The following is a 25222-nucleotide window of genomic DNA, read 5'->3' as shown; positions in this document are numbered from 1 at the left end:
CAGGATCTCCAGCAGCATCAAAAACATAACCATCCTTTGGAGCCCACTTTCATCCCCTTTTTACAGAGGGTGTAAACACGGCCTTTCTTATTCTAGTCCTAGTAGACATTAAGACTGCCTCATTAGAAACGCTGAAGAGCCAGATGGTAAGAAATACGTAGTTTTGTAGGAAATGTTATGAAAAATAATTATCACAAGGTCATAACAGTTCTATCACAAATTTCTAATAGTTTCTATAGCCTTGGTGTAAGGAATCAAGGAATTTAAAACAAAGACAATTACGAATGAGTAATAACACTCCATACTCAATACTTGAATGAGTAATAATACTCTGCAAAGAATTTGTTTCCTTTTGTTCAGGCAGGGCCCATCTTTTCAGGGCTGGGACTATAGGTGCCCAGCACAACACTCAGCTAGTTTTTCTATTAGTAGAGCTAGGGTTTTGCTCTTGTTCGGGCAACACTCAGACAGTTTTTTTAATTTTTAATAGAGCTGGGGTCTCGCTCTTGTTCAGGCTGGTCTTGAACTCTTGAGCTCAAGGGATCCTCCCCCTTTGGCCTCCCAGAGTGCTGGATTACTGGTGTGAACCACAGAGCTAGGCCAAAATTTCGATTATAGAAAATTTAGCTCACATGATGAAATACTATAAAATATAGTTCCTAATATGCAACACATGCTTAGTAAGTCCTTCCAGTTCAGAACTTTATGTAAAACTAAGTCTTTTTAGTAATATATAGCACTGACTTTAACCAAATATTCTTGTGTTTCCTATTTAGAACACCTGCTTTATAATCAAATTCCTATTTAAAAGTAAGTTAGGGACAAAATCTAAGTTTTCTAGTTCAAATATTTGGTATATGCTCTGATAAAGCATCATGGCTCAGATGTTACCATTCAGATTGCTTTTTCAACATTTAGCATTTTGCTTCTTTACTGCTTTCCTGAAATTATAAACTTATTTATGTTTACATTGCTGATGAAGACAACTTTTAACTGTGAGCAGCTGTAATATCCAAGTGTGCGTCCCTGCACAGGCAGACGTTTGCTGGCACAGCCCATCTCCATGCTCCTGAAGTGCTTCATGGTAGGTTTGTTTTCTAGTTAGTCTTTTCCTGATGAGGCATTGAAAACTATGATTTGTTAATATTAATAATAGTTATCCAAAAAAAGCATTCCAAGAGTCTTTTTGTCTCTGTAGACTGACTGTAATACTATGTTCTACAACATGTAGCTCTTTTGTGAAGCACATGGGCACATTTTAAATAAGTATTTAAACTTGAAAATATTTTATTACTCAAGAAGGCAACTATTAGGAAAATTAAGGGGTACTACAATTATATGCAACCACAAAGAAAGAGAAAAATGTTATTCTATTATAAATTTTATTTTAATACAAATATAACTTTTTAAATATCAATCAAGTATCCTTCTTGAAAGAAGGAAGCTATTCTTCAAAACAGCCTTGGTATTTCAACAAGCACAGTGCTCCACAGCTGACTATTTTTTTCTGTGATCTGAAAAACACCCTGACAACAGTTCACACCCAGGCAGCAGCTCTGAGTCACCCAAGGCTCATGCTGCCGTCTCCTCTGCAATGAGACATCTGAAAGTATCTTGTTATTAGAAACACAAATCAATATGCTCAAGGGATTATAACAGCTGCTTGAAGCAATTTGTATTATCATTTTATCCTTGATGTTTTTGCTGTGAGCAACTTATTATTATGAATGGTATGAAAATGGCAACTTGTCCCAATGGATTTTTCTTAACCTCTGTAAGAATTTGTCCCTCTTAAATGTGATCAAGCCTCGTCTCATTTAATACGTCTGAGACTAAGTTTTACAAAGTGGTCCATCACTCAAATTGTAGTCCCTGTAGTTTAAACTTTTGCCAAATATTATTATAAAAGTAATTGCTTAGTAATAAAAACGTTTTATTTATTCAAAGTTCTACAATAAATTTTTCCAACTGTAAGTAGACCCTCACCTCTCACATCTGTCCTTAGCACTGTGAGGAGGTGAAATGTTCTAATCCTCAGATTTAAGAATTTGTTTTAATCTTAGAGTCTTTTTCCATCTAACAAAATTTTAGAATTTATGCTTAATCTTTATGTGTGGATAAGACATGCTATATTTAAAAAATTCTAATAAACTCCTGTTACAGGCATAAAGCTGTATTTTCCAATTAAGAACGAATTTCAGGGACAAATATGAAAGACTGAATTACAGTGGGACATTTGACAGCGTCATGAAGTTTAGCTGCACTTTAACTAATTCACATAGGATTTTTAAATCTTAGATTTTAGTGGCCAGAAGGAAAGGACATAAAAATTCGAGCAGAGGTTCTCCATCTTTCCCGTGCACCCTTGGTTTTTGATGCAGTAAGTCTGAGACAGCCGAGAATTTGCTTTTTCAGGTCCCACTCTTGGGGCAGGCAGCCCGAGGCCGACACGGCCAAGCTGGCACACTCGCGCCCCACTCAGCAGTGTTGGAAATAAGAGAGGGTGGCAAGGCAGCAGCTAGACCAAGTGTCTATTTTTATCTTATAAAATGTGCACTTAGGGATAAACTGGCATGTTGTGTATAACTAGGGAAAGGTCAAACAGGCAGGGCCATGAGCTGGCCTGGGCCTGGGTACGTGAGTGATCCCATTACTGTCTTCAGATTTCTATATGTTTGAAATTTTCCTTTTTTTTTTTTTTTTGTTAAAAAGCAGCTAAAGAAGAACAAACAGCCAAAATGAAGACAAAATGGATGACTGGCCAAAAGTTTTAGGGCATTAGCTGAGGAGAACGGCTAATTTATTTATTATTTTTTTTGAGATAGAGTCTCACTACATCACCCTCAGTACAGTGCCACAGAGTCACAGCTCACAGCAACCTCAAACTCTTGGGCTTTAGCGATTCTCTTGCCTCAGCCTCCCAATTAGCTGGGACAACAGATACCCACCACAACGCCCAACTATTTTTTTTGTTGTAGCTGTCATTGTTGTTTAGCAGGCCCAGGCCTGATTCGAACCTGCCAGCCCAGGTATATGTGGCTGGCGCCCTGACCACTGAGCTATGGGCATCGAGCCGAGAATGGTTAATTTAAAGATATACATTTTATAAAGCAACTATTCAAATTGCTTAAACATGTAATATCCATCTGCTTAACTCTGGAAGGACATTTTTAAAAGTACAAACACTAGAGCCCATAGCCCCTGTGGGACAGCAGGTTTCCCCGCCATCCCCTCAGCTGGCAGCAGGGGACAGTGTAGGTGGAGCTGCGCTCATCTGGGAAGGGCCAGTGTGCTGAGGCCTCCCCATGCCCAGGCCTGCCGGGCTGACAGGCAAGGTCTGAAACCCAATCTGCAGGACTCCAGAGATGCCTTTCTTATTACAAAATGTAGACTGCTAACACCAGGGAAATTTAGAAGGCTGTTACTTAAAAGAAAGAAAAGAAGGGAAGAAGAGAGAGAAAATGCAGGGTTGGTGGAAACAGAGAGCACGCCTAGGCTTTACGACAGCCGGACGGTACAGAATCTAGTACCTTGATTAAACTAGGTTCAGAGTAACTACTTCTTGATTAACAATAAAGGTTAGAAAATTATGGCACTAGAGACATCTCTTTTTATAGAAAAATAGTAAGAATTACAGGTGAAATTAATTGAGCATCCTCTTGTAGGAGCAATGCACGCGTTACCTTGTTCTCAGTATCACATGTAAGTACCCTCCCCATCTCACAAAAGAGAGAGTGATGCAGAATCGGGCCGTCTGCCAGGTGAGGCAGCCACTGTGGAAGGGCACAGCCCGGATGCTAACCCGGACTGCCAGGTGAGGCAGCCACTGTGGAAGGGCACAGCCCGGACGCTAACCCGGACTGCCAGGTGAGGCAGCCACTGTGGAAGGGCACAGCCCGGACGCTAACCCAGACTGCCAGGTGAGGCAGCCACTGTGGAAGGGCACAGCCCGGACGCTAACCCAGACTGCCAGGTGAGGCAGCCACTGTGGAAGGGCACAGCCCGGACGCTAACCCGGACTGCCAGGTGAGGCAGCCACTGTGGAAGGGCACAGCCCGGACGCTAACCCAGACTGCCAGGTGAAGCAGCCACTGTGGAAGGGCACAGCCCGGACATTAACCCGGACTGCCAGGTGAGGCAGCCACTGTGGAAGGGCACAGCCCGGACGCTAACCCAGACTGCCAGGTGAGGCAGCCACTGTGGAAGGGCACAGCCCGAACGCTAACCCAGGCAGTGCAACTCCAGTGCAGAATTCTTCACTGTGATCAGAAGCTTCAGAGGCCACTTCTATAACTCTGGATCAAAATCCCCAGTAAAGAGCAAATGGCCCAAAAATAAAAGATTTATAGAGGAAAAAATAATAAAGTGGAGACTGAGTCAAGGGGAAAATGATAGGAAATGAGTCCAACAGAAGAATGAGACAGGTTTTAAAAAGTCACATTAAAAGGCAGTATGGCTTTTAAGATTTTAAATTTAATACTTGAAATTAAATTTACCACCAAATGCTATCACATAGATATGAAAGCAAAACCATTAAGGCCTCTATGCCTACCTACCCTGGCAACAGACACCTGTTTGCTATCTGCGGCAATTGTCTCTTACTCTGTAAGCCTATATCCTGCTATTGCTCTATAAACTTACCTTTTTATTCCTCAATAAACTTTCACACTTGCCTTAAAAAATCAAAAGAGAAAGAAAGCAATACCATTAAGAAAATACAACTTAGGCTTGTAATCCCAGCACTTTGGGAGGCTGAGGTGGGAGAATTGACACCAGTTTGAGACCTGCCTGGGCAACACAGTGAGACCCCATTTCTACAGAAAATAACTGAAAGTAGCCAGGCATAGTGAGGTGCACCTGTAGCCCCAAGTACTCAAGTACCTGAGGCAGAAGGATCACTTGAACTCAATAGTTGAAGGAACTCAGTTCCTCAGATTGAATGTAATCAGTGACTAGGATGATACCACTGCACTCTAGCTGGGGCAATAGAGCAAGACCATGCCTCAAAAAAAAAGAAAGGAGGCTTGGTGCCTGTAGTTCAGTGAGTAAGGTGCTGCCACATACACCAAGGCTGGCAGGTTCGAGCCTGGCCCCAGCCAGCTAAACAACAATGACAACTGCAACAAAACATAGCTGGCATTATGGTGGGCTCCTCTAAGTCCGAGCTACTCAGGCGGCTGAGGCAAGAGAATCACTTAAGCCCAAGAGTTTGAGGCTGCTGTGAGCTGTGATAACATGGCATTCTACTGAGGGTGATATAGTGAGACTCTGTAGGAAGAAAGGGAAGAGAGGGAGGGAGAGAGGATGGAAGGAAGGCAGGAAGGAGGAAGGGAGGGAGGGAGGAAAAGGAAGGGAAGGAAAAAAGGGAGGGGAGGGGTGGGGGAGAAGAAAGGAGGGGAGAGGAGGAGAAAAGGAAGGAAAAGTCATATGGGATGGGAGGAGAGGGATAGGAGGGGATGGGAGTGGAGGGAAAAGAAGGGGGAGGGGAGAAGAAAAAGCCCTAGAGCTTGTATGTACATTAGAATATTTCAGTCTTGCTCACTTAAGAAAGAAAAAAATCTCTGAACTCAGAAAACATACATAGGTACTTATTTGATTCTAAATCTATTAATAATTAGTTTAGTAATTTATTTTAAAATAACTTTTGTCAATTTAAGGAATGTGCCATTTATGCCAATTTTTAAAATGTTCTTAATCAAAACAGTGTGCTGAATTTTGTCAAATGCTTTTTCAGCATCTATTGGAAGGGTCATAGGCCTTTGTTTAGTTCCCTTTATGTGGTGCATCCTGTTCACAGACTTGCATTGTGCTGAACCAGCCTGTATCCTTGGGATGAAGCCTACCTGGGTGTGATGAATTACTTTTCTGATGCAGAGCTGAATTTGGTTTGCTAAGATTTTATTGAGTAAAGATTTTATTGAGTATAGATTTGCATCTATATTCATTGAAGATGTTGGTCTGGTGCAGCACCTGTGGCTCAACAGAGTAGGGCTCTGGCTCCATATGCCGGAGGTGGTGGGTTCAAACCCAGCCCCAGCCAAAAACTGCAAAAAAAAAAAAAAAAAAAAGATATTGGTCTGTAGTTTTCTTTTGTTATGTCCTTTCCTGGCTTCAGAATCAGGGTGATATTTGCTTGTAGAAGGATCTGGGAAGTGTTCCTTCCTTCCCAATGTTATGAAATAGTTTCTGCAATATAGGTACAAGCTCTTTTTTTAAGATTTGATAGAATTCTGGTGTTGAACCATGTGATCCAGGACATTTTTTGTTGGAAGGTTTTGTTGTTGATGTTGTCAGTCTACAGTTTTACTTTTTCCTTGTTGAGTCCAGGGAGGTGATGTGATTCCAAGATTTGTCCATTTTTTCCACAGTTTCAATTTCTGAGCATAGGGATTTTTACAGTATTCAGCAATCATGTTTTACATTTCCATGATATTTGTTGTCATCTTCACTTTTTCATTTTTGATTGAGCTTCTTAGAGACCTTACCTTTTTGTTTTTGGTCAATCTCACCAAAAGCTTATCAAATCTGTTAATCTTCTCAGAGAACCAACTTTTTGCTTCATAAATCTTCTGCCTGGTTCTTTTGTTCTCCGTTTCATTTAGTTCTGATCTGATCTTGGTTATTTCTTTCCTTCTGCGAGGTTTGGGGTTGTTCTGTTCTTCCTTTTCTAGTTCTTTGAGATCGTTTACTAGGTTGTTGATCTGCGATCTTACTGACTTCCAAAGGTGGGCATTTAAGGTGATGAGTTTCCCTCTCAGGACTACTCTGGCAGCATCCCACAGGGTTGGTCACCTTGTGGCCCCACTGTCACTTAGTTCAGAGAATCCATTGAGTTCCACCTTTATCTCCTCCATGACCCAATTATCATTCAATTATAAGTTGTGTTCCATGACTTTGTGTGGAGACCAGTGTTTCAGCTGGAGTTGATTTCCAACTTAGTCCACTGTGGTCTAAAAGGATACACAGAATAATTTCCATTTTTAAAAATTGTTGAGGCTTGTTTTGTGGCCTAGGATATGATCGATCTTGGAGAAGGACCCATGAGCTGATGAGAAACATGTGTGTCCAGTAGTGTTGGGGTGGACACTCGGTAGACGTCCGTTAAGCCCGATTGTTCTAGAGTCGTGCTGAAGTCACAGTCTCTCCGTTTAGTTTCTACTGGGAGAATCTGCCCAGTTCTGTGAGTGGGGTGTTGAAGTCCCTGCCTATAATGGTGTTGCTGTTTGTCATTTTGTTTAGATCAAGTAGAATTTGCTTTACAAATCTGAGAGCACCTAAGTTGGGTGCATAAATATTTAGGATTAACATGTCTTCCGAAAAAATGCTCATTTCATCAAGGAAATGCAAACCCAAACCACACTGAAGCATCACCTAACCATAATGAGAACGGCCACTTCATAAAGTCCCAAATCAATGGACGCTGGTGTGGAAGTGAGAGAAAGGGACACTCGCAGGACAGCTTCTACGGACAGCAGTACGGAGATGCCTCAAAGAACTAAGAGCAGACCTACCATTTGATCCTGCAATCCCACTACTAGGGATTTACCCAGAGGAAAAGAAAGACATTTTGTCATAACAGACACTGCACTCAATCATATGTTCACTGCAGCACAATTCACAATCACCAAGGTGTGGAAATAACCTTCAACACATGGAGTAATAAACTGTGGTGTGTGCACACCATGGAGTATTACTCAACCATGGAAAGATGGAGACCTAGTATCTGTTGTAATAACCAGATGGAACAGCAGACCATCCTCTAAGTGAAGTGTAGCTAGAATGGAAAAACAAACACCACATGTACTTAACACTGTATCAGAATTAAGTGATCCACAGCATGTGCTCCTAGGGAAACAAAACTCAGTGAAATCCGAGTACAAGGAAGGGAAGCAGGGTCTGGGCAAACTCCCACCCAGTGGGGGCACTGCATACTTTCTGGGTGAAGGATACACCTGTACCTCTAATTTTTAGCCATACAAAAGTAAACTACATAACCAAAATGTATGTACCCTCATAATAATGTGAAATAAAACAACTACAAAATAACCTTTAATTCTATTGTATAATTACTGACTTGCATTATGTTCAATATTAAACTTAGAGCAAATTATAATTGAAATTTAAAGAGATAATTTTTCCCATTATCACAAGTAAAACTTATACTGAGACAACAGCAACATCGTTCTTCCACTTACACCTTTATCACACACACGCACACAGCTGGAGTCCTCCTGGCTGTGTGCAGCAAAGACACTCAAAAAGCAGACCCACTGTACTGCAGAAGGCCAGGGCATTCACACTGACCACGTAAGTATTAATTTTAGGAACATACTCAATTTAGGAATGTAATCAAGCACTCTTTAAAATGAATATTTCGTTTTCAACATGTTTCTTCTGAAATGGAAATAAATAAAACTGGTGTAACAATATAACGTTATGACGTTAAATACTCTAAAAACATTAATAGAGATTCCATTGTTTTAAAAATGAACCATAAACATAAAAATAAAGAGTACGGATCGTAAAATAAATAGATTGAAGAAAGTACACAGCTATAATTAACTGTCAATTACGTAACTAACAATGAAAATTCAAGACATATAAAACTCTGACTAGCCAAGGGACGATACTTTCAGAAATTCTTCAGTATGACAGCGCTGTGATATAAACAGAGAACTAACTCACATCCTAAATCACTAACATTATTGAACGTCCATTTTTGTGCTGTACATTAAGAGGACATGAATAAGCTGAGTCAGAACTACACAGACTTCCTTATGAAAGGGAAATGCAGGTCCATCTGTGTGCTTGCCCCTCCATCTGGCCTACCTTATTTTTCGGATTGGACGTGTTCATAACACTTCGAGTCTCCTTTCCAGTATAAATGACAACACCTATCACAGTACCTGCAAAGACACGAAAGTGGTCCTTATAGAAAGACTTCAGAGGTAAGAAAAGAGATAACACTGTCTACTTAATTGTTTTGATGGAAAATACTACACTATCTGGTTTTACATAAATGTATCCAATACTGCATTCAATTTGGCTACTTCAGGAAAATCTAATCTCAACTTTTAAAACGGACTTTGACAGAATCAAATGATTTGTTAAGCAATATAAACTTACCTACGTATAATATTAGAAAATGTACTAACATTCTTTTCACTAACAACAAAAAGAATGACACTAGCCTCTCACTACTGTCTACTGTGTTGCTGGAGTTAAACTAGAGAGGGTAGGTTCCTAACTATCAAATCACCTGACCTTCATGCCAAAGACGGCGCCAGCTGAACCAGTTTCTTTTGACAAGACCTTTACTTCCACTGTTAAGTGCTACTAAGTATCAATAGAGTCTTTGCTAATCTTTCAGAGTGTATACTTAATAATAATAGAAATATGATAAAAAGTTTTTGATTTTACATTTAGAAACTACTCATCTTTTTTCTTGTCTCTGAAAGTTTAGTTTTCCAATTTTATAAGATTACAATTTTTAAGCTTAAAAAAGAACGACTCACAGATTACAAAGATTATGATGCACGTATCTCCAGAATGTCAGAATTAAAAACCACAGAAGTCTCCTTCTGCAATTATAGCTACTTATAATTTATACTCCTAATTTTCATCCTTAATGTTTATAAATTTTGAAGGTAAGAAACGTGGTTAAGGTGAGAAAGATAATATATACATAATACTCACTATGATTATAGAATTAACTATAAGAATCATACAAAACCTCTTTCATTTCACACTAATTTAATATCTAAAATTTAGTAAGTCGTGAGGCAGAACCTTTGGAGTAAGTATTACCGACTTGGGTTTTGTGACATTGGACACGCTGCATATTACGTATCTCACAAAACTCACACCTTCCTCTTCAGGAAGCTTGGGAAGGTCACGGCATTAAAGTACTCCTCAGTGATCTCTAGCCTCAGAGGTCACATATTTTTCTTCTTAAACTGTGTGGCACTGGCTCCAGTTTGCCAAGTTCATGGACGGCATGGCCAGCCAACACTTGAGGTAAAAGCTCAACCTGCTGGACAAATGCTGTCTTTCCCACTGTCCACACAAACCTCCCAGACAAGATGACCGTACTTAGGACACATAAACATTAAATACATAATGACATAATACCAAGAAAAGTTTTCAAAAACTTATGCCATGGAATACTTGTATGTCAGTGAAGCAAAATGTTAAATATGACCTTGTTGATATTTTCCTTATATTTTGCCAATTTAGTCTAACTTAAAAGAAATAGAAAAGCACCATCAATGTTGAACAATTACAATGATGTAACAAGGTGAACTGCAAACTTAGTGTGTTCTAACATAAGCTGAGTGACCAAATCTCAAAGGCGCCTTGGCAATGCTCAAACTAGAATGTACCCTAAAAGCAGATTTTTAAGCAATGTGGATTTCTAGGCTGGCATTACAGTTTACAGTACCCAAATTAAATGTGAGAGATGAAACATTCACAATAGCATTTAACAAAATCTCTGATGCTACATTTGCATAATCTTAAAATTTGCTGAAGCCTCTCAAATGTATTCCCTCATTCAATACTCACTACAGTGAGTACGGGCTGTAATGAGATTAAATGCATTTTTTCTGAGTCTGTCATGCTTTTTAACACATAAAAATTACTAGAACATTCTTCATTCTCTTAGGGCAGAAGGGTGAGTAAACCACGTATGCAGGGTACAAGGAACAAGAGGAAAGTCGTCCCTGCTGGCTGTGACAGTAGACCTGAGAGCAGCAGGAGCTCACACGCAGCTGGAGCCACCGCAGACAGTGGAGACCAAGCATTGCAAAGACCTCCCAGTCAGTAACACACTCACACGGGAGAATTTCAAATTTAATCTATACTTTAAATACTAAATTAAGCTCCCCTCTCACTGGCTCAAACACGAGAAGCTTCTATGTCAGAAAGACTTATACTAGCTCAATAACATGCTGGTGTGTTAAAATCACAATAAAGAAATTCTCAGCAGGCAGGTACCCTAAAGGTGATGGTGACATAACATTCAAAATTAAATTAAAAAAAAAAATTTAGCTTCAACATACACTGAGAAAATATCTTAAGCAATTTATAAGCACTTAATATTTAAATCCAGTGATTATATTTGATCCACATTTGTAATCTCAAATTGACTATAGTTAACTAAAAACTAACACGAAAATATTCAGATGTGTTGGGTCCAAGCAGGGTACAAATACCACAATGTTCCCTCTTACGCTCCACTGACTCAGGGCCTGGAGCTCGGGGCCTTGGCCATCCGCTGTGCCGGTCCCGGATGGCTGCAGTGTGAAAGTCATTACTGGGTCCAATTTCATTAATTTAAACTTTTCTTCAGTCACAACTTCACTTGAGTGGAACAGTAATTAATCTCTTAGCTATTATGTGACTCCCTTGTTACAAGTTATACAGAAAATTCCACATAAAATCCTACCAACTTCTAATTAACAGTGTAGTAGTATTTTAAGCAAACAACTTTCCAAATGAAGAATAAGCAAAAAAGAAAAAAAATGCTAACAAGGTCAGATTTAGGGGAAAAAAGATATTTTCCTTTATACAAAAAATTCAAATTCATAGCTGCAAAACAATTCAGTGAGTCAAACTAAATGTTTCACTTAATGTGTAAGGAGTCAGCCTAAGGAGTCAGTCAATATAACACTTTTAGTTGCTATATTTAAATACCAATGGGGAGGAGTTAGAAATGGTTTGTTTTTACCTGTGTCTGACCCCACGAGTGTAAAACCACTGACATGATACTATGTTTACTCTGCAGATTATCGAACAAGCCTCAGAAATTCAAAATTAAGATTATTCACAGAACATTTTATATACATACAAAAAATACAAACCCTAGATAACTTTAGGTAAATAATTAACAGCTGTAAACCCATCAGATCTAAAGGATAGCAAAATGCTTACTTAAAATTTACTCAATAAAATAAAACAAAGTAAATGTGTATTTATGGGCGTACAAAAGATGTAAAGAGCTCTCTGGCAATCACTGAGTATGGATCATGCACCCAGAATCTGCTAGTTACTGGAAAAGAAAGCAGACAGGGCCACATACACCAGCTCTGGAACTCACTGGAGCTCCCATGTGCCGGACCTCATGGAAAGCAAGCGGGAGTCACAGAGAAAATGCAGGATGAGCGCGGTAGATACACACAGACCAAGTGGCAGGTCCAGCGAAAACTGAGGAAGACAACAATGTGGGCCTCAGAAACTCAGCACCTGACCACTGGCAGCACGGCAGGCAACAGCAACAGAGGTGACCTGTACTAAATCCAAATTCCACCGCGGGACACAGAGTGAAACGGAGACCTATGCTCTCTCGGGAGTCCACACAGCTAAGAACGCAGATGTGGGAGAGCAGTACCTGTATCTGGAGTCCACGTGCCAGAGACAGACAGGAGAGACCTACGCCCAGGCCTGGGGTCCTTGTGGCCTGAGACAGACAGGAGAGACCTGCGCCCGCACCTGGGGTCCACGTGGCCTGAGACAGACAGGAGAGACCTGCGCCCGCGCCTGGGGGCCACTTGGCCTGAGACAGACAGGAGAGACCTGCACCCAGGTCTGGGCTCCACGTACCAGGAGCAGGTCCCGCCTCTCTCCCTGCTGACAGCCTGCTTCAAAGGGCTCTTACAAACACAGGGGTGGAGACATTCCATCCTCTGGTTCTCACTGTGACACAGGGTGGTCCTCCAGGGCCTCTCAGTCTGCCTTCTAGAGAAACGGTGTTTTCTGAACCACCAAAGGACAAGAAGCGTCCTGCACTTGTACCAGACTGTTTATTGCAGCTCAATTTACAATCGCCAAAATGTGGAAACAGCCTAAATGCCCACCAACCCAGGAATGGATTAACAAACTGTGGTATACGTATACTATGGAATACTATTCAGCTATTAAAAAAAATGGAGACTTTACATCCTTCATATTAACCTGGATGGAAGTGGAAGACATTATTCTTAGTAAAGCATCACAAGAATGGAGAAGCATGAATCCTATGTACTCAATTTTGATATGAGGACAATTAATGACAATTAAGGTTATGCAGGGGGGAGGAAAAGCAGAAAGAGGGACGAAGGGAGGGGGGTGGGGCCTTGGTGTGTGTCACACTTTAGGGGGCAAGACATGATTGCAAGAGGGACTTTGCCTAACAATTGCAATCAATGTAACCTGGCTTATTGTACCCTCAATGAATCCCCAACAATAAAATAAAATAAAATAAAATAAAATAAAATAAAATAAAATAAAATAAAATAAAATGAAATAAAAATTTATAACAAAAAAAAAAAAAAGAAGCGTCCAGGTGCCACAAGCTCCCGGGTCTTCTCACACCCAGCCTGCCCAGTGGGTGTGTCTGTGCATGTTTAGTTTCGTCCACATGAACTCAGAGGCTAAGACAGGGATGAAGGCCTGAATTCATGTCACCCTAACTGCCAACTTGAATTCAATTGAGATTTAACTTTAAAGGTATAAGAGTAAAGAGAATCTCCACCTATAATAAATTATAATTACAAAGAAGAGTAAGAGCCCTTAGATTAGTGCTAAGGACTTTAAAGACTTAGGATATGTCTGCTAATATCCACAGAGTTTGGTACTGTTCACGACAGTCAAGTTTTAAAATAAAGTATGCTTTAAAGGATGTACATTTAAAGATAATGCTTTCATTTTAAAGATGTCCAAACACAAGTTAACATTTCAGACACAGTAGCTCAGCTTCACGGATGGTGTCAGAGCAATCTACAGGGTGGCCCAGGAGTCACCACTGAAGTCACCACACAGGCACAATGGGAAGCTCTTAGTGACTGAATATTCATTACAGAATATTTGCAAAATACTCTCTACACGTTGGCCACCTCTTTGTAAAATTCTGTGATTTATACAATTTTATTTTAAATTTCCTGACAGCACATGAGCTTCTTATGAGTTTATTATGCACATTTTCTCATAAACTATGCAATGCTGAGCACTGAAGGGTGACAGCTTTCAAGGAAGGCATCATGCCTGAGCCATGCTGACTCAGGAGAGGCCTGGCTGGGAGAGAGTAGGGCTCACGAGCAGAATAAGGGCAGAAGCCTAGGCCGACCAGAATAACACTCACCAGACTGCTGGCAGGCAGAGGCAACACAGTGTATAACAAATACAGTGGAATGAAAAGGGCAAGGGGAAGACTTGAGGGCTTCCCTGGCTGAAAGTGCCCTCCCTGCAGTGTGAGGATCCGAACCCAGGTCCATAGAGTCCAGGATCTGCCTGCTGACCTGTGAGGTGTTTCCATGGTGGGAATATTCTTGAAGACTACAGGGCCCAGAGGACAGACCTGATGTGTCCCGAGGTGTTTCCATGATGCGAAGACCCTTCCCAAGGTCGACAGAGACCAGGACCTGGCTGCTGACCTGTGAGGTGTGTCCACGGTGTTAAGACGCCTCCCAAGGTCTACAAAGCCCAGGATCTGCCTGTCAACCTGATGTATTTCCACGGTGTAAAGATTCTTCCTAAGGGTCTACAGAGCCAAGGAACTGATCAGTTCAACACTGAGGTATTTCTATGGTGTGAATCTTTTGTGAGGACTATAAAGCCAGGACCTTACTTCTCTACCTCTGAGGTTATTTCCATGGTATGAAAACCCTTCCTGACCTGGTCTTTCCACCTCTGATGAGTTTCTAGGGTGTAAAGACCCTACCCAAGATCTACAGAACTGGACCTTGTGTGTATATATCTGAGGAGTCTCCATGGTATGAAGACCCTTCTTGAGGTCGAAGAACCTAAGACCTGATCTGTCCACCTGTAGGAGTTCCTACAGTATGGACACTCTTCCCAAGTTCTACAAAGCAGAGGACCTGATCTGTCCACTTCTGAGGAGTTTCCATGATGTGAAGACCCTTCCTGAGGTCTACAGAGCCCAGGAACTGGCCAGTCCACCTGTGAGGGCTCTTGGAGCACTGTCCTTACTTCTCTGTATTTTGAGAAATTTTGAAAATATGTAAGTATAACAAGCCCATAGCTAATATCATACTGAATGGAGTAAAACTGAAAGGTTTTCCACTTAGAACTGGAACCAAACTAGGATGTCTATTATCATCACAACTGTTCAACATAGTGCTGGAAGCTCTAGCCAATGGAATAGGCAAGAGAGATATAAAGAGCATCCAAATGGGAACACAGGAGGTCAGACTCTTGCTCTCTGCTGATGATATGACCTTATACTTAGAAAACCCCAGAGACTCAACCACAAGATGACTGGAAATGATCAGGAAATACAGCAACATCTCAGGGTATAAAATCAGTGTCCACAAATTAGTAGCCTTTGTATATATCATTAACAGCCAAGTTGAGAAACTAATCAGAGACATAATTCCCTTCACAGTAACTTCAGAAATGAAATACTTAGGGATACACCTAGCAAAAGAGGTCAAGGACCTCCATAAAGAGAATTATGAAACCCTAAGAAAAGAAATAGCAGAACACATTTACAAATGGACGAACATACCATGCCTTTGGCTGGGAAGAATCAACATTGTTATAATGTCTACATGACAAAACACCCTAAAGATTCAGTGGAATACCCATTAAAACAGCACATCATATTTTGAAGAACTGAAAAAATACTTCTTTGTTTTGTATGAAACAAGAAAAAATGCTGTACAGCCAAGGCAACTTTTAGTAATAAAAACAGCTGAAGGCATCACGCTAGCAGATCTCAGGTTATAGTACAAGTCCACGGTGATCAAAACAGCATGGTATTGGCATAAAATAAGAGATATAGACATATAGTACAGAATAGAAAACCAAGAGATGAGACCAGTCTCTACTTCCCATCTGATCTTCGATACACCAAACACAAGCATACCACAGGAAAAGAATCACTATTCAACAAATGGTGCTGGGAGAACTGGATAATCACATGTAAAAGACTAAAACTGGACCTGCACCTTTCACCACTTACTAAAATTGACTCAAGGTAGATAAAAGATTTAAATCGAAGACATGAAATGATAAAAATCTTAGAAGTGTGGGAAAAACTCTTGATGATGTCGGCCTGGGGAAAGATTTTATGACAAAGACTTCAGTGATTGCAATTGTAACAATAACCAAAATAAACAAATGGGACTTAATTAAGCTGAAAAGCTTCTGCGCAGCTAAAGACACAACAATTAAAGCAAATAGACACCCTTCACAATGGGAGAAGGTATCTGCATGTTATGAATCTAACAAAGGCTTGATAACTAGGATCTACACAGAACTCAAATTAATCACAAGAAAAGAGCAAAAAATACCGTCTACCACTGACCAAGAGATATGAGCAGAACCTTCTGTGAGGAAGACGAAAGAATGGCTAACAAACATTTGAAAAAACACTCCTCATCCCTGATCATCAGAGAAATGCACCACCCTGAGTTATCACTTAGCCTCAGGGAGAACAGCCCACAGCACAAAATCCAAAAGCTGCAGATTCTGGAGGGGCCGTGGAGAGACTTACACACTGCCGGTGGGACTGCCAACTAATAAAACCCCTTTGGAAGGAAGTACGGAGAATCCTCAAAGAACTCAAATTAGACCTCCCATTTGATCCTAGATTACATCAAATGCTGTAATCTAGTTTTTTGAACCCTCACATTAACTTGAAATAACAAAATGGAATACAAAATAAAAATAAATAAAAAACATGAATATAAGTAACAAAAACAAACACCACGTAACTACACCTATCAAAACTTGTTCTATTTGCTCCCAAGCTCATTTTTACATTACCAACCACTAGGATAAAATTAAATCCCCGTTTGTGTCCTCACTGCTGAAAGGCAGGCGGGGAGGAGGCTGCCGGGGGCTCTGTGTGCACACAGCCATTACACACAGGGCACAGAACAGCCCTGCCATCCGGTGCATCCCTTCTCCATGGTCACATGCGCTGTCCCTTGGGCCCTTTCCTACGGAATCCTGGGTCCCTCTCAGCACTGGGCCTTCTAGCAAGGATGCCTGGCAGCCCTCCTGCTGTCCTCTCCAGTTCCCACCTGCGTCTTTGTTAAGTACGGTTTAAATGTGTGCTCCTCAGTGAGCCTTCTCCAGCCCTTGTCTAGATGAGCTTCTTGACATGCACATTTTTCACAGATTTCGGACACCACAGAATCCATCAGTACCTTTGTGAAACCTGGCACAGCTCAAGTTATCAGGATCACTTCCTGAAGGTTTTCTCATCAAACCTTTGCTTGCTGAGGACAGGGCTACGCCACTGTGTCCCCATTGCACTGCTGGAGCCTAGGGCAGAGCAGCCCCCAGTTGCTGAGGAGGGAGCATGTCCAAGGAGCAACGGGCTACCAGCCCTGTCCCTGGGCAGTGCTGAGTGGACAAGCAGCTCTGCCACTCCCAGTACCCACCACAGTTCCAGGCTCCCTGTCACCCTCTCTGGGAGATCCTGGCATCAGCATCAGCTGAGTTCTGATAGGTGATAATCACATTTTCAATGCCTTCCATAGAAAGTTACTTTTTAAACTGTCAGAAATTTAAGTGGCCTCCCTCTCAACCACCAGCACTCAGCCTGCAGTCTGGCGGGATCCACCTCAGGGCCGCCTGGCCGTGTCTCCTGCTCTCTGTCCCATGTCCTCCTCCCCTAAAGTCTCCACTGGCCTCCCAAGGACAATGTGTGCCTCTTAGGCACACTGACAAGTTTGTCAAGAAATATGTCAAACCTTGCACAATGCTCTTTGCTCCTAACCACCCTGGTGCTTCCAGGCCTGCTGCAGGCCTCGGGCTCCAAGTTTGGGGACCGTCACCAGCACACCTGTGGCCACTCCCAGCACCGTCATAACCCGCGTAGCAGTGGTCTGCATAAAGCAGGCTCCTAAGTACTTCAGGGCATTTTGAGAAACACAGGCCAGGGGTCCCTGATCAACACCAAGCACCACGGATCCGTGAGAATTCACACTCAAAGGTGGACGTCTTCCTTACCTGATGCAACCACGGTGCTTGCCCAAAGCGTATTTTCTATGCTGAGACTTTCATGAACGGGCGGGTCACTATCTTCCTATGGGAGGAGAAAAAAAAGAAAACCTGGCAAATTAGTGAATTTTTATTATTCGTATTTTAAATGTCCACAGTGTTGACAATATGTTAACAAGCTGAATCTAGCTCAGCAGCAATGAAGACGACTCTAAAGCTAAGAGAAGGAAAACAAAAGAAAAGTACAACTACAGGCTGCAAGACCACCTTTAATCAGGTGCTTAATACTTACCTCCTATATAAAAGTAATTTAAAATTGTCATAAGAATACTCTATGTTCTAATATTTTACTTTATTTATTTATTTACTTAGAGGGAAGGTCTGGCTGTGGTACCCAGGCTGGTCTGGAACTCCTGGGCAAGTGAGTCTCCCGAGGAGCTGGGCTACAGGTGCATATCACCACACCCAGCTTGTTCTTGTATTTTAAGAGAACAGACTAAAACTGTACCTTCAAATATGTGATTGAATAAAACTGTAGCACTCTTAGAAAAGCAGAAAATACAATAATCTCCCTGTTATCCAGCACCCGTAGGGACTGGTAGATTCTGAATAAATGTAGTCTCTGGTTGCTTAATAGTAGCCAGTTCTATGCCCCATACTATACCACACCATGTCACAAACTCAGTGTGGACTTTATATCAATATTGAAATACACTAATTATAAACAAATTAAGACAAATAAAGACAAGGTTCACTTACTGTAATAATTTTACTATATTATAAAACAGCTTTATAAATACAGTGTACAATTTTAGTTGACTACCATATTTTTTTAACTTTAAGTAACACACAGTAACACTCAAAAGTGTCACGGAGAGTGCGCATGTGACACAGAGCGTGGGCTCATGATGGGGGCGCACCAGGCTCAAACTCTGCTGCTTTATCTGGCTGGGTCGTGAAACTGGGGCTTGAGCTTCAGTAACGGAGTTTACTGTATCAGCCCAGAAATCATCACAAATCAGTTCCTCAGCATTCACTTTGTGTGCAAGGCAGATTCTCTCTCCTTACCTCTTGTTAAGGACAAGGGTTCTGTCTCTCAGTTGTGTGTGCGCTGATCAAAGCAAAAAATGCTTCTGTGAATGTTACTGCAAAACACAGACATCTGTGTGTGTGTGAAGACAAAAAAGCCTTCCTTAAATCCATATTTTAAAATGTTATTATCATGTTGTATATTCTTCATTAAAACAAACTTCAAACATAAGCTGTGTGCTGCTTGCCACGTCTACACAGGCAGATGACAGATGTGGCCGCACGGCGTGTCATGAGGCAGCACACTGCCCACGCTCATAAAGACAACAATTTTAAATTTCAGAACTTTATATTTCTTCTAAAGCCATAGTCCATATCTTGGTCACAGAAACCTTGCCAGAATAAAGAACTATAAATACCCACAGCTCCACAGCTCCAAGTAATGGAGGAGAGACATCCTGCTGGCTGGGAGTATCCTTTATAGTAAGTCCACCTCGGCTGGGCGCCCGCAGCTCAGTGATTAGGGTGTGGGCCACATGCACCAGGGATGGTGGGTTTAAACCTGGCCAGGGCCTGCTATACAACAATGACAACAATAACAAAAAAATAGCTGGGCGTTGTGGTGGGCACCTGTAGTCCTAGCCTACTTGGGAGGTTGAGGCAAGAGAATCACTTACACCAAGAGTTTGAGGTTAATGTGAGCTGTGACGCCACAGCACTCTACCGAGGGCAACATAGTGAGACTCTGTCTCAAAAAAATATATAAATAAATCAATAAAATTGAAAATAAATAAATAAATAAATGAAATAAGTCCACCTCCACAGAACTTAATTTTCTTATAAACTGATAATTTGCTATCATTATATAATATAATTTATAATATAATTTGGATATCATTAATGAAATCCAGTTTGGGAAGGATGGGAAGAAACCGAAAACATATTTTCCAAAATAATTTGCATGTCAGAAACAGGTCTGTGCTCCTGGCATTTCCTTCCCATTTACTTATCAAACCATCTTCAATAAATGTAAGTTCCAGCTATTCTGACGGCTACGTGGATGGGTCTGGTATTTGATGCCCTCGTGTATTTCACTCACTGATTTACTTGTGAGACACCTAATCTAAACCAATCCTAACAGTTTCCAACTACATTTACTTTCACAGAAGGAGTGTTGGGCCCAGCTTCCTCGTGAGCACCAGATGGTGAGGTGGCAGTTCCCAGGTTGCTGCGAGCTCACAGCAGGCCCACCTGGTCACTGCTTTGCCATAAAAAGAGGGTCACCTCTGGACTGAAGACTTGCCCTTAGCATCTCAGGGTTTGCGAGGATGACAACTGTGATGTCAGTGTTTAAGACATTTTCCTTTAAGAAAATCATTTCAAGACTATACATTGTACTTAAATAAACTGTGCCTTAGTTACATCATGGACCAGTCTGGGCATTCATTTAACTTGCTCAAGCATGCAGTCAGTATTTCAATATGCAACAGGCCCTACATTAGAAACTGTGACTGTAAACAAGGATGCAGACACGGTCTTTCATTCAGGAAGTTCACCTCAGTGCGAAGCTAAACAAGTACACAGGAAAAGTCGCAAAACAGCATCACAGGAGACAGAAGGGCAACAGCAGCCGGGAGAGGGGAAGGCGCATGTCTTCTCGGTGAGGGACTCACATGGGTCCAAATGAGCTGGGGCTCCAGGACTCGACCCTGACCAATCTGTGGCATACTCTGAGGCCACATGCGGCCCCACTGTCTCTGTGGACACACACAAATTATAATCTCACCGTCCCTTAGAAATTACTTCTAGATGGTACAGTTTATCAAGTAAAACAAGCTACATGCTTTGCTGTGCTCAGTAGTCTCAGCTTACAAAAATCTTCTGATAATTACACATCAAAATGCAACATACTATGAAAATATGTTTTTAAGTGGAAAACTGAGAATTGCATTATTCCAATATAAATGTTTGTTTATAGTAAAATCTTGAAGGGAAGAGTCAAAAGAATAGTATCAATATTCACATTAAGATGGCAGGATTATAAAAATTTTCATGCCATTAACCATTTTACTTTTATATAGTTTTATACTAATGGTAATAATATATTTACAGATTTCTAAATATACTGAAATAAAATCAAACTCGTGCACAGTAGCTAACATACCATCACTACAGCCTTTAAAATACATGAGAATATCCAAGTGCTATGTTCTAATCTTGTTCTTGTATCTTCCACAGAAAATGCCAGGAATTTTGTCCCATTTGTTTATAACTAAAGTAGTTGTTCAAGGTAAAGAGATAAAAATTGTCTAATTGAGAAACAAATAAAATGAGTTTTCCCTTTTGACTTTTATGTATTACAGAACCAGGAAAAATCACCTTTTACAAAGAAAAGCAAGTAGCCTCCACCAGACAACTTTAAGCTTGAATTTACAGCTGAGCTGAAAGCACTTATTTCTGATTCAGTCACATGTGATCTTCAAGTATAGTTTTGGTAGACAATGTCGGAAAGACAGAGAATCTGCATGGCTGACAGGGGCACCCTCGCACTGCTTGCTGGTCCTGGAGTTCCAGCTGTAATCCAGCAAACTCAGTCTGAACAGGCATAACTAAATCAAGTGCTGAATCATTCATCATTTAAGGTACAGAGCAAATAAATTATTCTCTGAAATGAATGATTATTTTTGTTGTTTCAGAGCACTACACATGCTGTTTATTCACAGAACTAGCTCCCAGCACAGAGCAGGCACTTGGCCTCGTCCTTAAATGAATGGTCAAGCAAACCTGGGCTCATCCTCTGATTTCCATAGGTGCTAGGTCTGCCCAGGCGGTCACCTCGTGGGGGTGGGGAAGAGGTACATCCCCTTTGCCCCCGCCCTCGGCTCAGCACTTCGTACCAACACTTCACACCCTGAACAAACTCACAGAATTTACTCTCTTGAAACTCTTCCTAAGGTTTCCCTCAATGTAAGTGTAAAAAATGATTAATGCATGCAAATCTGTTACTGTATAGTGTGTTCTCCTCATGTCAAACTCCAAGAAAAATAACAGCATTAAATAAGAGTTTATAGAGCCTTCTCAACTGCAAATAAAGCTGGTTCCCCTGTTACTTTTCCATGACATCTATCATGTGAATGCTTTTATCTATTTCTAACACAATTACGTGTGGAAGAACATACAATATCTATGCATTTTCCTTTCAATTCTATAAAGGCAATGATGGACTTTAAACATTTAACATTTGTCTCACAAGAAGAAAATTATTCTAAAAGATAGTTCTTTACCAATCTCATGAAGCATAGAATAAAGATTGGGAAGATGGGAAAGAAATTATCTCTAAATAACCTCCTCTTTTGGTTTCCTTCTCCTTAATGTTATGTAGTTTGAAAAGATAAAATCTGCTTGGGGGAGCCCAGGAAGAATACAAAATGTTACAATTTCAAGCTGTTTTCTCAATAATATGCCTCATTTCACAAACAATAGAGGTTTTCCTTTTTAAAAGGAGAGTATTTTGATTGAGAGAGATGTGAACAATGATAAGTGTGCTATGGTTTGCAAAAGAAATTACAGCAGAAAATACATTATGAAAAAGATTAAATGGGAATATGATGGAAAAGAGACAATGGACACTCCTAACACTGCAAAACTGGCTGGAATTTCAAACTCCAAACATTCAAGAGATGACCTATGTCTTGAACAATAAGTAAAATTAATAATACCAAGAACAATACAATCAATCACCTGTATAAGGCAAAGCATTACACAGTCAGCCATTTGGTTCTCCGACACGGGCCTGAGGGTCTCGAAAGTGGGTGTGACCCCTCCCTCCACCTGCGTATGCCCGGCACAGGCAGGCTGTACAGACACCTTGCTTAATGTGCTCAATTCTTACTAAAGTATTTAAGCTTATACAAAAAAAAAAAAAAAAAACAAACATTTTCTCTGGTGTAAATTACACTATAAAAAAAGGAAAATAAGCACCTATCACTTTTAAACAAAGTTTGGTTGATAAATTTGAATAGTTTACATTTAATAGTTTAAATAGTTTTCCATTTACACAAAACTAATTATTTAACATGTCTTCTTTTTCAAAAAATGGAAAAAAAAGTTTCTTTTGTTTTAAACAATCTAGAACTCAAGAATAATATATTTAAAGTGAGAAAGACAAACCTGGTTAGAGATCATCAAAGATAAGGAAGGGACATTTCCTTGAATGACATTCATTACGAACTTGCCACACTTCACACAAGGTAAACGTATCTTAAATGAACAAATCACCGAAAGTCAGTCTGTCTCTCTAGTGGAACAGCCTCCACAGGTGTCACCCCCTCCACAGTGCATGTGGCAGGCCTGCCAAGGGGGCAGGGCACACTCCCACCCCCAACTTCACCTCCTGCCTGTAACCTGGCGGATTGGCCAGGCAGGGTGTTGGGAGTCCCAGACTCCCCAGAGCTTTGGGAATTCTTTCCCAAGCTAGTTTAAAAACCACTGTCCGTCCTCCGCAGGCTTCAACCAGCCCCTTTTCTCCCCCGTCTGCTCTCATGAGCATAGTTCCCACCCTGTCTGTTCACCTGATGATGCCCATCTCCGTGGAAATAGCTCAGACACACAGTGATGATCAATGGGACGACCTCCACCACTGTGTGGTGTCCCTTGCCGCTCTGCTGCGAAACTCTGTGGCTGAATTTCAGTCCACAGCACCCCACAACCGTCCTAGGGATGTGTCTCTGCTTCAATCTGAAATGCCCATTGGGACCCGAAGTTAAGGTTTTAGATGTTTCCAGGTGGTATTAACTATCCCTTATGACAGGAGGGGCAAGATAAGATATAGGCACAGTGTCCATGTACTCTTCAGCCGCATGGGCTCCAGGGGGCCTGCCCCTCGCTCAGCAGACTTGTCCACACACATCCAGCTCTGTCCCCTCACTAGGCATAGACATGTCCACACATGTCCAGCTCTGTCCCCTCACTCAGCAGACTCATCCACACATGTCCAGCTCTGTCCCCTCACTCAGCACAGACACGTCCAGCTCTGTCCCCTCACTGAGCAGACTCATCCACACACATCCAGCTCTGTCCCCTCACTCAGCACAGACACGTCCACACATGTCCAACTGTCCCCTCACTCAGCACAGACACGTCCACACATGTCCACTGTCCCCTCACTCAGCACAGACATGTCCAGCTCTGTCCCCTCACTGAACAGACTCATCCACACACGTCCAGCTCTGTCCCGTCAACTCAGCAGACACGTCCACACATGTCCAGCTCTGCGCAGCTCCACAGTGCACCCGGCATGACGAGGCGGCTCCACTGGAGGGGCTGCTGCATACCAGGCAGCAGCTGCTCCATAGGCTCCCAAGCGCACACCCTGATGGCTGGGCACACAGGCAATTTCAGGGGTGCCGTTCGCCATGCTGCGTCAGGGAGATGCCACCACTGCGGGCTGATCCCGCTGTATGAACAGCACTGGGTGTTTTTCTACATGTTATTAACATTCGAATTTCCCTTTCTGTGAAGTGTCCATACCCTACGCCCACTTTCCTATCTGGTTTCTGGTCTTTATCTTATCAATTGATTTTTGTATATTGTGGTAAATACAACCTACAATTTAGCACCTTAACCATTTCCAGGTGTGCAGTTCAGGGGTGGTAAGTCCATTCACGTCACTGTGAGACCTTCGCCCCCACCATTCCCGACCATTTTCACCTGTCCCCCCCGCCCCAGACCCGAGCCCCGCATGGCCTTTGTATTTTCCATCTCTATCAGTCAGGCTTCTCTAAGTCCCTCCTTCTATGTGAGATCGTAACAGTATCATCCTCGTGTGACTGGCCCATGTCACTAAGGATAATCTCCTCCAGGCCCGTTCTTACCGTAACACCTCAGAATTTCATTCCTTTCTCAAATCAAGTTTTAAGGGTGTTAGATAGTTGAGTCCTATGACTGCAATGCAACTTGCATGTATTTTCTCCTATACATTTTGACATTGTTTATGCTTATTTTTTCCAGGCAAATTGCTCTTGCTTTCATTTACTCAAATTTATCAACTTTTAAAAAATAATTCTAGACTTTGTGTCAAATGAAAAAGTCTTCACAAACTTGTGACAAAGTTCACATTTCCTTTAGTGCTGGCAGGAGTTCTAACCTCTTGTGACTGCTTCTTTAACTTAAGGGATATTTTGAGATGTATTATTTATTATCCAACATTTGGAAATAATATTTTAAAAGGCAGTATTTTTGTATA

The 25222-nt window shown here is 41.4% G+C and overlaps 1 protein-coding gene across 7 annotated transcripts in view; it reads right to left on the bottom strand.

Annotated features, from left to right (window-relative positions):
* ATP9B (ATPase phospholipid transporting 9B (putative)) overlaps window positions 1–25222 on the bottom strand; it is a 267517-nt gene that overhangs the window by 135179 nt on the left and 107116 nt on the right. For all 7 annotated transcript variants that reach the window (XM_053571330.1, XM_053571333.1, XM_053571334.1 and 4 more), the window contains 2 exons: window positions 17959–18034; window positions 8830–8906 (listed from right to left, as the gene is read on the bottom strand). In XM_053571330.1, the coding sequence (XP_053427305.1) occupies window positions 8830–8906; window positions 17959–18034 (153 nt within the window). The remainder of the gene's footprint in view (window positions 1–8829; window positions 8907–17958; window positions 18035–25222) is intronic.

Source organism: Nycticebus coucang, chromosome 19, assembly GCF_027406575.1.
Source record: "Nycticebus coucang isolate mNycCou1 chromosome 19, mNycCou1.pri, whole genome shotgun sequence".
Classification (NCBI taxonomy): domain Eukaryota; kingdom Metazoa; phylum Chordata; class Mammalia; order Primates; family Lorisidae; genus Nycticebus; species Nycticebus coucang.
Note: the sequence above shows the minus strand (reverse complement) of the source record. Positions and strands in the feature narration are given on the sequence as shown.